General features: G+C 42.7%; 1 protein-coding gene and 1 long non-coding RNA gene across 6 annotated transcripts in view; one reads left to right on the forward strand and one right to left on the reverse strand.

The window, feature by feature from the left end:
• Positions 1 to 670: 670 nt before the first annotated feature.
• On the reverse strand, positions 671 to 14,227 carry LOC104693203. Of its 2 annotated transcripts, XR_752503.4 has the most exons (5): positions 14,073 to 14,227; positions 13,631 to 13,754; positions 10,216 to 10,292; positions 2,962 to 3,103; positions 671 to 1,578 (listed from the first exon to the last, which is right to left on the reverse strand). It is a non-coding gene; the product is annotated as an uncharacterized LOC104693203 (long non-coding RNA). The 2 variants fall into 2 exon arrangements; XR_002046887.3 differs by having other exon boundaries at positions 671 to 3,103; positions 14,073 to 14,224.
• Positions 14,228 to 15,704: 1,477 nt separating this feature from the next.
• Positions 15,705 to 16,800, forward strand: part of EFNA5 (ephrin A5) — a 207,719-nt gene continuing 206,623 nt past the window's right edge. For 2 of the 4 annotated variants that reach the window (XR_005603802.1, XM_039566756.1), the window contains exon 1: positions 15,705 to 15,864. Coding sequence is in view for 3 of the 4 variants with exons in the window: in XM_039566756.1 (XP_039422690.1) it covers positions 15,740 to 15,864 (125 nt within the window). In the remaining variant the exon portion in view is untranslated. Of the gene's footprint in view, positions 15,865 to 16,436; positions 16,744 to 16,800 lie in introns of those variants that run through there. The other 2 variants (XM_039566758.1, XM_039566757.1) reach the window with 2 other exon arrangements.

Consider the following 16,800-nt stretch of genomic DNA (forward strand, 5'->3'; position numbering starts at 1 on the left):
AGTGTGAGCAAGTGTACTTTAAATGTCAGAATAAACATCTTCATGGTTAGATCTGCAACATTATGGCATAGCTTCTGAAGATAAAGTGAAGATTCATCTCTTGGCATTTGAAGCCTCACTGGCAAGATCCCTAAGGCTGGCACCACAGAAAGTTTGTACATCTCTGTTTTCTATATAAGGCAATTTATATGTACTCTATATGCATATGATACTGCTTCTTTCTAATTCAAATAACAGTCTTTGGTTTCCTTGTCACTGATGTCTTTACCATTACCTTAAAAACAGGACAAAGTAAAGAATATACTTTATTTTATTAAATGGGAAATACGCATATTTTTGGGTGGGGAAAAGAATCAGGCTACAGTGTTCTAACTAATGCAGAATAAAAAATCCTGAATAAAATGCAGTTTATCCATTGTTGAGGTGAGAATAAAGATAAAGGTCCCAAAGGAAGAAAGCAAGGACACTGTTTTTAAATACTGTCTGAGAGAGTTTGAAAGAGAGGATGAGACTGAGGGGAGACTTCATTGCAGTCTACAACATCCTTTTGAGGGGAAGAGGAGGGGCAGGAACTGATCTCTTCTCTGTGGTGCCCAGTGACAGGACCCAAGGGAATGGCCTGAAGGTGCGTCAGGGGAGGTTTAGGTTGGATACCAGGAAAAGGTTCTTCCCCCAGAGGGTGTTTGGGCACTGGAACACACCCTCCAAGGCAGTGGTCACAGCATCAGCCTGACAGAGTGCAAGATGGGTTTGGACAATGCTCTGTCACATAGTGTAACTTGGGGTGTCCTGTGGAGGGCAAAGGGCTGGACTCCCTGATCTTGATGGGTCCCTTCCAAATCAGCATATTCTGTGATTCTGTGATACTGTAAAAATGCAAGAAAGAAACAAAGGAAAAAATATAGGGACACAAAAAAAAAGTTTCTGTGAAAGAAATTCTGGAAAGATGCTGTTATTGCCTGGGGATCACAGGAATTCTAAAGCATGTGAAACTACAAACGTATGGCACATAGAAAGGCTACTGACTCATAACTATAGACTCCCAAAAACTTTATATGTATCCCTGTGACAGGGGAGCACACAAATTTTTACATGTTATTCCTGTGAACACAGAGTCTGATACTCCTATATATGATGCTTGAGTGGATTAAAATGTAGCAAAGTGGTCATTCATGGTACTTTTATTTAATGTACAAGCAAAGGAATAGAGAAAACATTGGTCATTTTGGCGGACCAATAGGTTAAAGACTGCATTAAAAGCCACTGCTTTTCTCTTCAGGGTGAATAATCTTTATTTATTTGATTCACATTTATTCATAGCTATAGATAAAAATGCTCAAAAGTGTAGGTAGAGAAATACTTATCTGTGAGAAGCAAGAGGATCTTGTGGCTTGCTGAGTCCATTTGCATCCAGTTTGATTACACACAACAGAAAAATGCTGAAAATTATGGAATTGTTCTTTGAAGAACTGTAGAAATTAATGGAAAACTGTAAAGCAGGTTATTATTGAGTTCCCAGAGTCACTCAGTTTCCAGTTTATCAAAGATTCTTCAGTCAGAGGGAAACATAAGCATCAACTAAAAGAGAAGATACAGTGTAATAGAGCATTTATACATAGCAGACAAAAGCTAGAAGAAACAAAAGGGATAAAAGCTGTAGCTTGGCAAATTTGATCCAGTTGTGTAACAACTAGTTTTACAGTATCACCAGGTTACAGCTGTCCAGGGATATCAGATTGTCCATCCATCAAATTTTCTTTAAATTCAAGACTGGACATTATTTGAGGAGAGAGATGCTTCAGCAATCACACAGTCAAATGAAGTGAATTTACAGGAATTGTAATATTTAAGATCAGATGAACTATAACAATAATAATTCTAACATTTAAAATTCTGTGTTGAAACATTATTTTAAATTTAGTGCCTTTCATCCAAGGGATTTTAAGTGCTTAACAAACACTGATTAATTAATCCCCTCAACACTTGCAAAAAGGAGGTAATTTTTACTAGATCTGCTTTTCAGATGTGTAAGCTGTGAATCGGCAAATTTAAGCAATTTGTCAAAGGTTGTGGAAAATCTAGGTTGTGAGAACTCATAACTATGACAACCATATTATATTCTGGATAAAACAATGTTGATCTTTAAACTTCTTGGCAGTCAGGTGCTGTTGACTAAGTATTTGCAATGGCAAAGAAAGAGATCTGAACAGAGGAGGTGAGGGATTGGAGTGCTGATCCATGAAGCTGAGAGGTTATTTAAAAAATACCAGGGAGAGGATACAGTTTATTTAACAAAACGAAAATCAACTAATGATATTAATAAAGTTGGGGGTACAGTGCTTTTGCTTTGTCTAAAATGATGGTGGAAAATGTTTATACAGATATTAAAAGGCACTATTTACTGAAGCTACTCACCACAGACATCATGCTCTGAGTTTCCACTCCCTATCTGATTAAATACAGCTTGGTGCTGCCTGGTATCAGTATGCAGGGTGTCCATAAATCCTGGCCTGGATTATGTCACGTTAAACTTGGCAAAATTCTGGTTTCACTGTAAGTAGTAAAATTCTCCCAGACTTCAGCCTCAATACTGATGCAGTTCCTAATAGCAGAGTATTTTGGATACTGCTGGAAAAGGCATTATTTCACAGTTCTAGTTTTTCTTATTGGGGTGCCTCTTACAGAAACTATGATACAGTTAGGCAAGTCTTGTTGACTATTCAAGAACAGCAGAAGAAAGCATACAAAAAGGAGCCATAGCTTTCAGGACTGCGATACCATAGAGTTGTATTTGTGGGCAACAGCCCGAGCTAGTAGTGATCTTCAACCCATAGCCAACCGTAACTTCAGGGACCTACAGAAAAGTCTCATCTAAAAATTTGAAGTAGATGCTTCTAGAAAAGTACTGAACTCAAATGCCTCAGGCCTTCCTGTAAAAAAGATGACAAAACTCTTCCCTACCTCTCTTTGTAGAACACACTGAGATGCTGAGTATCTAAACATGGCCTCAAATGATTTCCTTTGTTTTCAACCAACTGTATTTTCCATATGTTTTCCATATTCTCCTGCACGCTCCTTGACTGAGCAAGATATGTCTTGATACCTGCAGAATGCAAAAAATCAAAGAATTTTCTTGTATACTTAGAAGTGAAATTTGCAAGCTTCTGAAATACTTTTTTTTTTTTTTTTCTGTTAGCTACAAATAAAGGAAAATTATGCTAGGAGATCTGGCACAGTATTCTGAGATTTAATGGCACTCTGTTGAATATTGCAGATATTCTGTTTGGTGCTGTTATGTTGGTTACTCACTGCGAGCAAAATCCAGATCTCACTGAAGTCCATGATGAATTTTGCCTCTATCTTCCTAAGCAGACCAAATAAAAAATTCAAAATGTAAAAGGTCTAGGTCCATACACATGACTGAGAAGTTATTGGCAAGCAAGGCTGAATACTTTCAAACAATTGTTATGCATATGCAGTATAAACCATAGCATATTGTGTGTGTGGAAACTTTGTGCAAGTCTGAGACCTTTGCTACTTGTGTCTTTTGATGTTAAACTGCCACTTCATTTAAAATTCATGGTACCAAATTACAGCCAACTCTCATAAAGCAACAAAAAGTAACAAAAGCAAACAGCAGCTAGAGAATATCAGAGTAATATGAGTGCAGCTATACCTGACAAATGTAACCTGACTTGCTTTTTAAATGCAGTTTCTTAAATGAGTATAAGAAAAAGAGATAAATACAGTAGATGAGGAAAAGGGGAAAGGACAGTAGAAGCATTTTAGAAAAACAATACAGCAAAACATCTGGTTTTTTCAGTTCTCTAAAGGGCTGACATGCAGGGTACTCTTCTTTTCCAGCCCTTTTTCTTTTTAAATGCTTCCACATAGCTTTAATATATTCCATCTATGCTTAGACAAAATAGTGAACTGACGAATAGATGATACTTTGAAGGGATTAACTGACTGCTGCGGAACAAACTAGATTGACTGCAAACTACTCCCAAAACTTAGTGAACTTATTATTTATAGGTCCTTTCCAACAGAAAAGCAATACAGTCAAAATTAAGTAGTCTTTCTTTGAAAATTGTAGTTATTTTGATAAACAGTGCTGTCAAAGCAACAAACATTAATGGCACAAACTCTAGATCATTCACTTTCATGTAGAGTTTATGAGGCTTCTTGTGAGAATACTTCATAGTTAAAGTATGTCTTCCCTTGGGTATCACACGAGCATTTAATTTTTGTTTTGGCATTGGGCCCATTGTGTTTATGAGGTTCTTTAGAGAAGTGGAATTGATGACCACAAAAGAAAATTTGAGAGTTACTTATTTTAAACCATGATTATAACCTTTCAAGGTTTTCAGGACCAAAAAAAAAAAAGTGCTCTTTTACAGATATATATGTAGGGACTTTGTTGCAAAAAAGGTTTTGAGGTCTATATTTAGCCTAACAATATAAAGAGTCATATTAGGCTTTATGCTATAGGGTTATTTATTGTGCTATAATGCTATCCTTTGCTGCTTTGCCAGTTACACTAAATATCATGTACTACACTCTCTTGATCTACAATGCACAATATTTTTGTAGGCAAGGATAAGATTGCAGGTAAAACTTCAATTCAATATTCTTTGATTTTTCACGTAAGCTTTTCCATTACTAGCAAAAATTTATCATATATTTTATTAATCTTGATTTATTGTCTATAGCACATATAAATTTACACTACAGATGTAAGAATCCCTTAAGTCTTAAAGCCTATGCAGTGGACCATGATCTTGCAGGTACAAGCCATGCAAAAGAAACTGTGCTGTGTCAGATCTGCACAATATGGGCAAGACTGTGTTAAGTGTCTTGCTACAGCTTTTCTCATAAGCGACTTGTAAATCACTCCTTATGACAATTTGTATGGATTCTGGACACAAATTTTCTATAACAACACACTAATTTCCTTTAACATGTGGAAGATTTAGCCACTCTAGGTCTAATCCTGTTGGATTAATTCCTGAAAAATTCTAAACATCCTTTACTGCACCAAAGATAAGGAGAAATGAATATGCTCTGTGTGTGACAGTCTCACTCAGCACCTTCCAGGAGCAGGACGTTTTGCTGAGCACTGTGATGCAGCAGTTGCAACCTTAGTGGTACACTCTGACTGAATAAAGAACATCCACTCTGCAGCTAACTAGGTCATGTAGACAAACTCAGAATTTAACCTCAAGGACTTGTTAAATGGGAATATCTGGCAATAAAATTAAGTGGCAAATTCCTTCTGATAAAGTTCTGGTATTCTATTACAAGTCAAAGGAGGATCAAACCAATCAAATCCTAGATAATTTAGTAATAAAAAACCCCACACTGACTATTGACCTCAGACCTTAGAGTGCCACATTCTGGTTTGATTTGCCCCAGGGTTTTTCCCCTCTTTCCATTTCTTTCCCCTCTGAAGTTTAATAGTTACACAGAATTAATCATTACTCTTATTTCTTGGCTCAGAGAAGATTCATCAACATTTGCACAGCAGAAAACAACAATTGTCACTCAAAATTAAAACCTTTTTATGGTTTTAAGTGATAGTGGATCTCTTGATTTCATCTGCAGCCTTTAGATAATGTGATTTTCCACTCTGTTTCTGCCATATGCCTGTGGACAAAAGGATTTCAGAAGTATAAGACAATTACTATTTGTTTTCTTTTGTTTATGCTGAAAAGCTAAATGATCTAAGAATATACAGTGGATTTTATAAGACATTAATAATCCCTCCTAATTAAGAAGTCTGCTCATGAATTCTTTTCAATATCATACTTCTACTGTTTTAGGATTTATCACTAGTCCTTCAACTCTTGATTTTGGCATTTTCCTTCAATAATTGTAAGCTAGTCCTACATTTCAGAACTGTTTTCCAGTTATCTGTTAGCTGGATTCCACTGTCTCCTGATTTTTTCCCTTTGAAATGGGTTGAAAAAATTAGTTTTGAGAACACCTTTCCAATGTCAAAGGTAAGATGCATGTCTTTGAAGTGCCTGTGGCCAAGGTCCAAAATGAAGGACAGTAAAAGCAAATGATTGCCAAAAAGGTGTGAAATTAATTTCTTAACTGTACAAGTCTTCTGTAACTTCAATTTAAAAGAGTAGTATTTTAATGAATAATTTTCATTAAGCAGAGAAGTCTGTGCAAAAGCTCATCTGAGATGGAACTTGTGAAAAAAAATCATAATGAAGGAAGAGGGATCATGAGTGCCAAAAGACTACTTTCTCTCATCTAAGTTTTTGATATTATGGTCTGCAAAAATAAAATTCTCATATTTTCTCCTCTAACAGTACTGTCCTCTAGAAAGCTATGGCACAGCTGATGGTAAGGAGAATAATATTCACTTAGAACTGGCCCAAAGCAGACAATGAGATTCAAACTGTTGTAATGTTTTCATAAATTCATTCTCCACTATGTCCACAACACCTTCATGGACAATGAGACTGCAACCAAAGTCTTGCTAAACAGTCCTAAAAAATTTTAACCTTATTGCTTTTCTGCATCGGCTTTCCATGACGATTATCAGACTGGCATTTGTCAAGCTGATGTCTGTTTTGTTGGCATAGATCACACAAGTCAGCTAACTCTGCTCTGTTCTTACTTGGCTGAGTCTAATCTCTTGGAATTCAAGAATCAGCCAAACTTGGTATACCATGCAGTGGAAAAGGCTGCATACAAAATCTGCAACAAAAGTGTTGTATTAGTGGACCTCTCTGATTAAGGAATAAAGAGGGTTAAGAAAATGCCCTTTCTCTCATGACCCTGTCTTGAAAGTTGTGGTTTGTTGTGTTTGTAAATGTCTTTGATAGCGCTTCTCTTTCTATTTTGTGTTGGAATTCACACAAATACAGGAGTACAAAAAACCCACCAGGTATCCAGGCATGAATGGGATATCTGCTATTTCAAAAACATTTAGTTTTCACTCTTCAAACACTACTCTGCAAACTGTTCAGAAATGTAGTTTCTAAAGGAAAGGGTGTATTTCCTCTTTGTCACATGACTCTAAGAACAGGCTTTTTAATTAAAAACATTGTTGAAGTCTGAACAGTATAGCTAAAAACTCTGCAGGGGTCTTCCACCCCACCTACAGTAAATAACTCTTCAGAGTTTTATCACTGAAACCTCTGAAATTTCTTTCTTCCAGCTAAAAACTTCCAAAGTGCATAGTTGCACACAGACTTCTCCAAATTTTCTTGCTAATTAAGTGCAATAATATATATCAGTCTTGTTTCTGTTTGTTCTTTCAACCAGATTAGATTTTCTCCCCAGCACATAGGACCTTGTTCCATGGCTGCAGAACCAGTGGAACTGTTGCTGTACAAAGCAAACAGCGTGGGTGAGAAGCTGCACCAAATACCCAAATACCCACGGGGGTAACCTTTGCGCTGTGCTGACAGACGTCTTGGGGAACACCATCTGCCCAGGCCATGTGTCACTCACGGCATCCAACTATGTCCTGTTGGGTCTGCTCCCTTGGTCAGGAAAGCATCTCCTCTGCAAAGAGCTCTCCAGCGTGTGACGTACACTGAGTCTCCTTAGCGTAGGAGATCTGAAGTTTCCTGAATGGAGAGACTGTCTCGTGCCATTCAGCTACCTCTGCATGCAAACTCCTTAGAGCTGCCTTTAGACTATAAGACTGTTACTTGTGCAACATATCAGGGCAAGTGCCTCCAGTGCTAACTCAGCGCAGAACTGTGGCATGATCTGTAGTAACCTACTCTGCAGCTGTGTTGTTTGGGGTTTTTTTAATGTTGATTCATTTTCACTAATGTGAGTAATGTTAGTTGATGGGCGGTGCTGTGTGATGAGGGAACAGTGTCAAAGTCCAAGGCTTTGCTATGTACTGAAAGATATGCACAAGCAAGCACAGGGTTTTGCAACAATAGGGACTGTTTATGATTTTACAGCTTATGATTCATATGTAAAATGAACAGCAAGAATAATGGCTGCAGTTGCACAAACTTAAATTGAAAATTATCCTGAATGTTGATTAAATTCTGAAAATTATTAAAGGGTATCTTGTGAATTTTTTTATTCTTGTAAAGTGTGCTATTAATAATAGAAATTGATAATTATGTTTACTACATAGGGCTTGAAGGTAATCAAGTACAGGATTTCCATCATATTTCCAGGTAATAACAGTAGTCCACCTGTGCCTCAATTTTCTAGCTTGTTTTTCTTCACTTATCTGGACACAGACAAAAAAATACCCTAGCTGTCTATCCCATGCAACAAGGCTTAAACAAGAAACAAAAACCCACATCATGCCCACAAGCAAGATCAATGATTTTTCCACTAGTTGATGTAACACTACAAAACCAAGAACCACATATACCTACAAACAACTGTTTCTTGTCATATTATTTTGAATTCAGTGTTTGGTTTTGCATGCATGCCTACCTCTTTTAGTCTTCTGGGGCTTTTGTTTTGTTTGTCTGTTGTTTTTTTAATCTCCTTCCGTCTGTTTTGAAAAGACTGCTTGAAAACAGCGTTTCTAAGCAAACACTGATGTTCTAGACCACCATCTGCAATTACTCAGTGCACAGAAAGAATCCTGAAGAGTTACCTTTCATCATGAGGAGTCTGGAAAAATGCAGTCTCAGCATGTGCATTTGAACAGCAAGCAACATAAAATATCATTTAGGAGTATCACAAGGTCAAACGGGATTAATATTTACCTTAGCTGGTTTAAGTCCTGCCCTGTCATCATAGGAGATGCACAGATGCTGAAATGAGAGCCTGCTCATGCAACATAATCTGTATAACCTGTATAGCCTATCTGCTCAATACAGCCTTTTTTGCAGGAGTAAACAGCAATCTTTGCAATAACTACATTAATACTGTCCACTGTCTCTGGTTTTTTTTTTCCTGCATTATACTTCATTTTTACAGTACAGTGCTTAATCTTTCTTGCACCTACAAGCTTTAAATGTTTGTTTCTGCAGTGATAATACTAAAATTGGAGGTTTTGCAAGATCCTGGTTCTGTAATAAATTAAGATTGAGCAATTGCTTTCGAAAGTCTTTTAAAAAGATCTTTGAATTAATGTCTTTAGGAATTGAAGTGGATGGGAAAAGGAAAGCTATATATTTATCCTAGGGCTATGGATTCTCTTGCTTCGACTTTATTGATGAGCCATTTCAGTTATTTTTATTGAATCAATATTAATGACAAATCAGTGCAATGAGCTTTACATTTTGTAGAGCGAGAAACCCTACACAGGGTCTTGAGTGGGTAGAAACAAATGCTTTTATTTTGCGTTTCAAATTGACAGTATTAAAAACACTTTAACTTCACAAAGGCATAAATTTTGAGCTCTCTAAAGTGTGTGGACAAACAAATTCTTCATAATTAGATATTTAACAAACATGAGCAAAAGTATTTATGAAGACAAACAAACAACAAACTTGAATGGCAACACACTATATCTTAGTTATTACCTACATATATGGAGGGGACATTACATTTAACTTCAACACTTCTGTGTCTAGGAATAGATAAATAACCTGCTTCCATTTATGTTTTTGAAAATCTTGTACCTTGTAATTCTTTCCCTTGCAAGCTTTGGGGGGGAAAAAATTGTGAAATAGCCATATGAAGCTAGGAAATATTTTGTTTCCTTCTCAAAGTTTTCCTCAATGTATTAAACTTTGGAAGTTTCTAGACTAATATTCAAATAGTTATGTGCTGAAGAGATCTTGCCCAATTTGTGAGCTAAAGATCTTTTGACAGCTCAGCCAGACACACAGGATTTTGAACTGACAAACTGAAATGGAAGCAAAGTTGATAACTAGATAATTTTCTTTAAAACAACAGCAAATTTTTAAGAACCATATGCAAAAAAGAACATGCATGATTCCTGTACAAAATAATATGCCTGAAAATATCTCAGAAAGATACCACTCTAAAATTTGTCTAAAATTCAATTTTACTGTATTTTGTGTTCTGGCATTTTCTTTTTTTTTTTCATATAAGGGTCTCAAACTTGCTTCTTTGAACATCCAAACCCATGAAGTTATTGAGCCTCAGTACATCACAGCAGAGTAAAGGTATAATCTATCTCTGGTTGGTAGACTGGAAAATGAGGGCAAGGGGAGCAAGGGAGTTGCCAGACAGTTTAATAAATAGAATATCAAGAATCTTCATTTAATTTTTCTATTCTAGCAACTTGAAAATACTCACACACAAAAGTAAATCCTGGTTCAGGTTTGTCTGAAGCCATTTCCTTATGTTCTTTTTCATGAGATTATTTATTCTACCTAGTGGGAAAGAAAAAAAGGACAAAAAAAATAGGGAGTACATTCACAGAGTCTCTCACAGGTAAATGTGTCTGAGAAGAAAAAAAATATCTTTAAGTTAGAGAAATCACCTAGAAAGAAAGCTCTTATTCTAGTTGAGAATATTTGCAATCAAATTAGGAACATGCTTCTCTATACAGAATTCAGTAATTCTCTCTAACAGTATTATTTATGCCTGTGGTACCTACTCTTCTCATATGGAAATTAGTCTAAGGTTTTGTTCTGAATTACTCTTTGACAGCTTACAGTATCAAGGATTACCGTAAAAGATGAGAGAATTTGTGATGATTAACCATTCTGTTCAGTTATCAGTTTGCAAAACTTGAAGCTGAGATCGCTTCTAAATAATTTTTGTCAACATATTTACGCAATCAGAGAGTGATTAAAAGTATAAGAAAGCATGATGCTTTCAGGTCCTGAAAAATACAGGTCCAGGGTAACCACTGATAAACAAATAAGCTGAAATTTTGTTCAGCCTTTTAACGAAATATTGCAGATGATTTAAATACAGACCAACCACAGGAATAGATATAATTTTTTGCCTGGCTATGTTTAATAAAATTATACTGAACATATGATTTAAAAATTCACATTTCCACAAAATTTAGAAAAAAACCCCCGGTATATATTTCACTAATTCGCAATATGCATCCATTTTTCCAGAATGGGCTTGTCTTAATTCTCTGCATTGTAACAAAAGGAAAAAGCCCATGATATTTGCCTGTTGAATGTCTTTAAAGTCACTGGAGTTAATGTCAGGAAAAGGTGGATTGGGTCCTACCAGTTAGTTTTACTTCTAAAGCACTGCCCAAATTCGTAGGAGATAAAAATTACACATACAAGCTATAGGAATAATGCAGAGATATATTTTCTGTTTTCTGTTTTATGAGTGACAAAGTATCTCTGAATGGCAAAGCCACGTACTTAAATTATACTTTAACAACTCTACCTACATTGTAACACCATAAGTCATTTGTATCTGTTCAAGATACCAAGCATTGCTGGACAATGATACAAATAATGTGAACCGTTAATGGCAATCAGCAAAGAAAGAAAATCTACAGAAACATCCCTTTTTCCTTCAGACAAAGTCTTAGGCTGTGCTTAGCTAATTATTTTGAGCTACGTGATCAATTAAGGTAGTGGCTGCAGCACAGCACATCAAGCCACAGGAATTCTGTGCAGCCACAGAGAAAGTACAGGCTCTGCAGTGGATGGTAATGGTTTGTTTGTGTTGTGGAGCTGAGGATTCAGGGGCAGCTACACAGTCTTGTCAGAGGCAGTTCCAGATACCCAGTCTGCACACACACTAATTTTTCTCAACACTGTATTCAAAATAGTTTCACCGGCGTTGAATCACTTGTTAACAGTCTTTACCTTTCTGCCTAATGAATGCTTATGCCAGGGGCCATTGGTATACAGAAGCATTTTACAACCGTGCCATCAATAATTGTGTAATCATGTAATCATGAAAAAAGAGAGTGGGCTAGAAGCGGGTTTGTTCCTGGGTACTGCATATTTGATGATTTCTGTGAACTGGTTATGGTGTAAAAAAAAATTCTTACTTTCTCTTTATTAAACTGGTACTTTGTTTTACTCATGGAATTAATTTGCATCTTCAGTCCAAAGGATTTATATCTCTGTATTGTTTATAAACTACTAAGATACAGCCACCTACAGCTTGCTTGCTAAGTAAAGCAGGGACAAAGGATATACTCCTGCTATTGTCAGTCTTTTTTGGATTTTCTTCCCCCAATTATTATTAGTTTGCCTTCCTTTCACAGCTTTGTATGTGTTTAAAAAAACCCACAATCCTTGCAGTCCTGGAAGGACATTTTATATACTGGATTAAGCTCTGACTCTGCTATTAAAATGTATTTTAAGTTGTACAAAATGACCCCTTGCTCTTTCCCTGTGATACTTCTCACAAGCAGAACAAAGAGGAAAAAAGAAAAAAATTGAACTTTTCTTACAAACATGGCTGAGGAGATTCTTTGGGGGAAAAAGCATTATTTATTCTGCTTCCTACAATGGCACATCTCTGTCTGTGCTGGACAAAAAAGACTAAGGAAATATTGGATGTGCCCATGCCTACTAAAAGAACTTAGTTCAAAGATGGCAAAAAATCGGAATTGCTGGGCTTCTTTTAATGAAAAGGAATGTACCGAGTTTGGGATTATGGTGCCTGTTATACCTGGGTAATTTACTTGGCCGATGTACTTTGTACCCTACTAACATTAATCTGCAGATGTCAACATACTGTAAACAACGCTGAAGGAAGACCATAGGGAGACAAGTTTTTCAGCTTTTAATAGTAAAGCTTTGAAAACCGTAAAATACTTCGCTAAAAACAAAACAAACAAAAACCCCACACACAAACTGAAAACATACCCCAAACAATTAAAAAAACAAACCCAAGGGGTTTGATTGTTTCTTTTTAACTCCAGCCCATGCTCCGTCGCTTCACTAACTTCCGAGCGGGGGACGAAGAGCAGAAATCGGGGGCAGTTTGGGTGATGCGATGGGTGAAGATTAACCCGCAGTGTCTTCCTCGACGCTGAGGAAAACCACAGGGAAATGAACAGCCCAACAAGCATCCCCGCGGCAGAGCCGAGCCCCGCGCAGGATGCGGCCGCCGCTCCGCCCGCGCTGCGCCGCCGCCCCGCGCCGCTGGGGGGAGTCGGGGCGCTTCCGAACGCGCCGCGCCGGCCGCAGGCGGGCGGGACAGGGCGGGACGCGGCCCCGCGGGCCCCGGCGGCGGCGCGGGACGGGACAGGCACGGGACGGGACGGGACAGGCACGGGACGGGGCGGGACGGGGCGGGCCGGGCCGGGACGGACGCGGCGCTGGCCGCCGTCACCGCGGCAACGCCGGCGGGCGGGAGCGGCGGGAGGAGGCCCCGGCTCCGCCCCGCCCGCGGGAGCCGCTCACCTGCCCGCGCCGCGCCGCCCCCTCCGCGCACCCGCGGGCATTTGGCGGCCGAACACCGGCCCGGCGCCCACCGTGCCCCGCCGCCGGTGTCGGAGTGTCCGCGGCGGCGCGTGGCGGAGCGGAGCCGCCTCCGCGGCTGCGGAAGGTCCCTCCGCGCTCCGCCCGGTCCCGCAGCGCTGCGGTGTGCGGGAACCGGCGCTGCCGCGCGTCGCCCGGGGCGAGCGTGCCGACCCCCGCCGCGGGGGGAACGCGGGGAAGGAGTTTGCTGTTTCGATGGAATTTCTCGGCACACTGTTTGTCGTGGCCGGCGGAAACTCGTCCGCATCCCGCGCAATGCCTGTCGCAGCATCCGGCGTTGAAATGGTTACCTTCAGCAGTAAGGCTGCACAGGAACTACTCCGAGGTCTTAGTAATTCAATTAGTCAGGTTTCCAGAAGGTGGGGTTGGGTATTTTTTTGGCACGGAGGAGGAGAAGCCCGGGATGACACCTCCCTTCTCGTGTTGCAAGCCAATCAGGTCGAGGTGTAAAAAAAAAAAAAAGAAGAAAAAATAAAAAAGGGAAAGGAAAAAAAAAAAGGGAATCTGTAAGCAAACAGCAGGCTGTGTCCTGACTGGCTGCGCAGGCAAATCCCCCCCTTTCCCAAGTAAACTGCATGCAAAAATCCCACATGATCAAGCAGCAGCGCCCGTGCTTGGAGCTGGCTGCCTGCGCCTCCTCCTCGTCTTCATCCCTCGTGCACACCGGCGCCCGATCTGACCCTCTCGTGTGCATGTATGTATGCGTGTGTGTGTGTTTGTGTGCGTGCGTACCTCGATATACCGCGCATAGATCTCTGCGGCTGCCTGTCGCACACACGCATGCACAGAGACAGCTCAGCACGCCAGGCTCCTAGCTTTTCCAGGTTGCTGATGTCGGATTTACACGCAGTGAAGGGACCGGTCATTGCAAAAGGGGGCGTGACTGTTTAAAGATTTTTTTCCTCCCATAAAGCAATTTTTTTTTTTTTCCAGAGCTGACTTTTGCCCCTCCAATCCTCGTCGCTCTTTACGATCCCTCCCTGCCTGCCGCTGCATTCAAGTTTATTTATTTGCCTGCTGGCGTGGTATATTTTTCCTTGCCGCTCTTGCTGCTGCTTCAGAGGGAAAAGGGGAGCAGCTGTTGGGCAAGACCGAGAAGATCTGGGGGGGTTGGGTTTTTTTCGATCTCCTTATGTAGCCGTCTGAGGGGTGGATTCTTTTTCTCTTACCCCCTCCCTGCTCTTTCAAACTGTTTTGTCCTTCCGCAGAAGTTGATGTTCACGGAACTGGACCCTGCTTTATCTCAGAGAGGCTCCGGGAGGCTGAATCAGGAGATTTCCGCACCTCGCCTTATCGCTCCATTCGTTCCCCGAGCAGGAGAGGCGAGCCAAGACCAGCATCATCAGAGGAGTTTGCAGGCTTGATTTTGCACTTCTCCGAGATTTTGCTTTCCTCCACGCCCTCTCATAAAACATTTTTTTTTACTTTCATCTCCTTGGTTTCCACGCCACTATATTTCTTGGATTGGCCGTTTTTTTTTTTCCCTGCCCCCACTCCCCTGCTTTTTTTTTTTTTTTTTTTTTTTTTTTTCCTTGGCTGTTGCTCAGTCCTTGGTGCATCCACCGCCCAGGAACAGGAAGGACAAGAAAACCACTCCACAAAGTCTCCTTCAAGACACTCCGTGCTGCAGAACAGGCTCCTCAACTCCATCAGCGCAGCAAGCAAACTCCTCAGGGCTTTTGCTTCTTTCCCCCTCTCTCCCCTCCCCTCCCCCCCTTTTTTTCCCCCTGTTTTTGTTTGTTGCTCATTTGCGGGGAACGGAGGGCCAGAAAGGAAGACACAAACTTTGTACTTTGAGATCTGCGGGCACTTCTCCTCCCGCTCCCAGCCGGCGGCCTTTAATATATCGCCAGGACTCGCCGTGGGCTTCCAGGGAAAGGATCTCCTTCCCCTCCTCCTCCCCGCTCTTCTTCCCCGTCTCCCGCTCGTTCGCTCCTTCCATCCCCGCGCACTTCGGCCGTCAGCGCCGCCGGGGCCGCTCGCAGGGGGCGAAGGAAGGGCTGCTCTCGCCCGCCCGCCGCGCCGGCGGGCCGGTGTATGTCGTGCCGTGGGCTCCGTCCGGGACTCCCGGTGAATGAGCACCTCCCGCCGCTTGCCGCCGCCACCCGTCTCGGCCCCCACCACCCCCTGCCAGGGTGAGGCTTCCTGAGGGGCCGCGGATCGCCCTCCCCGCCTGCTGCCCGTCTTCGGCGCCAGGCGCCCTCCTCTCGCTGCGGCGCGGCACGCCGCGGAGCCCACCGCCTCCGCGCCTCGCTTTTTATTTATTCACGCCACAACTCCCGCGCCCCGGCTTGGTTCCGCCTGCCTTCTTCCCCATTCTTTTTTTTTTTTTTTTTTTTTTCCCCCTCTTTTCTTTATTTTTCCGTCATCCCGCCTCGCCGCGCCACCGGCCGGGCGCGATGCCGCACGTGGAGATGCTGCTGCTGGCGGCCGCGGCGCTGTGGGTGTGCGTGCGCGGGCAGGAGCCCGGCGCCAAGGCGGTGGCCGACCGCTACGCCGTCTACTGGAACAGCTCCAACCCCAGGTACGCGGGGCGGCCGCGGGCGCGCACCGGGCGGGGGTCGGTCGGCGGGCGGGCGCACAGCGGCGCTCCGGCGCCGGAGACTCGTGTCGAGAGACCGGCTGCAAGACGGAGAGTAAAACTTTTATTTTTCGGAGGTTCAGGGCTTCAGGCAGCAACGGTGGGCGGGTGGCGGGGGTGATCTCTCCTCTCCTTTCCTCTCCTTTCCTCTCCTTTCCTCTCCTTTCCTCTCCTTTCCTCTCCTTTCCTCTCCTTTCCTCTCCTTTCCTCTCCTTTCCTCTCCTTTCCTCTCCTTCCTCTCCTCTCCTCTCCTCTCCTCTCCTCTCCTCTCCTCTCCTCTCCTCTCCTCTCCTCTCCTCTCCTCTCCTCTCCTCTCCTCTCCTCTCCTCTCCTCTCCTCTCCTCTCCTCTCCTCTCCTCTCCTCTCCTCTCCTCTCCTCTCCTCTCCTCTCCTCTCCTCTCCTCTCCTCTCCTCTCCTCTCCTCTCCTCCTCTCCTCTCCTCTCCTCTCCTCTCCTCTCCTCTCCTCTCCTCTCCTCTCCTCTCCTCTCCTCTCCTCTCCTCTCCTCTCCGCCGCCGGCCCTCAGGAGCCAGATGGATGCCCTCCCGGCGGGGCATGGGCAGCCGGCGTCTGCTGCCAGCCCTGCTCCAGGAGCTCGGGAGGGATGAGGGGCGCAGGTAGTGGTGCCCCTAAAGGTTCCTGCGGCGGGAGTGGCGCCCGCCGGTAGCGGGGAGCCGGCCCCGGACAGGGCTCTGCGTCCTCGGCGGGACCTCCGCAGGCACCCCGGGTGAGGTGGTTGTCAGGGGCGGCTTTGCCCGGCTATGCCCTGCGCTGCCCGCCCGGCGAGGGGCTCTCCCGGGCGGGCTGGAGGTGAGGAAGCAAGGTAGGTATGTCGTCCCGGCCCGGGGTCTGCCGGTGCCGCCGGACACGGACGGCATCT

Source organism: Corvus cornix, chromosome Z (genome assembly GCF_000738735.6).
Source record: "Corvus cornix cornix isolate S_Up_H32 chromosome Z, ASM73873v5, whole genome shotgun sequence".
NCBI classification, from domain to species: Eukaryota; Metazoa; Chordata; class Aves; order Passeriformes; family Corvidae; genus Corvus; species Corvus cornix.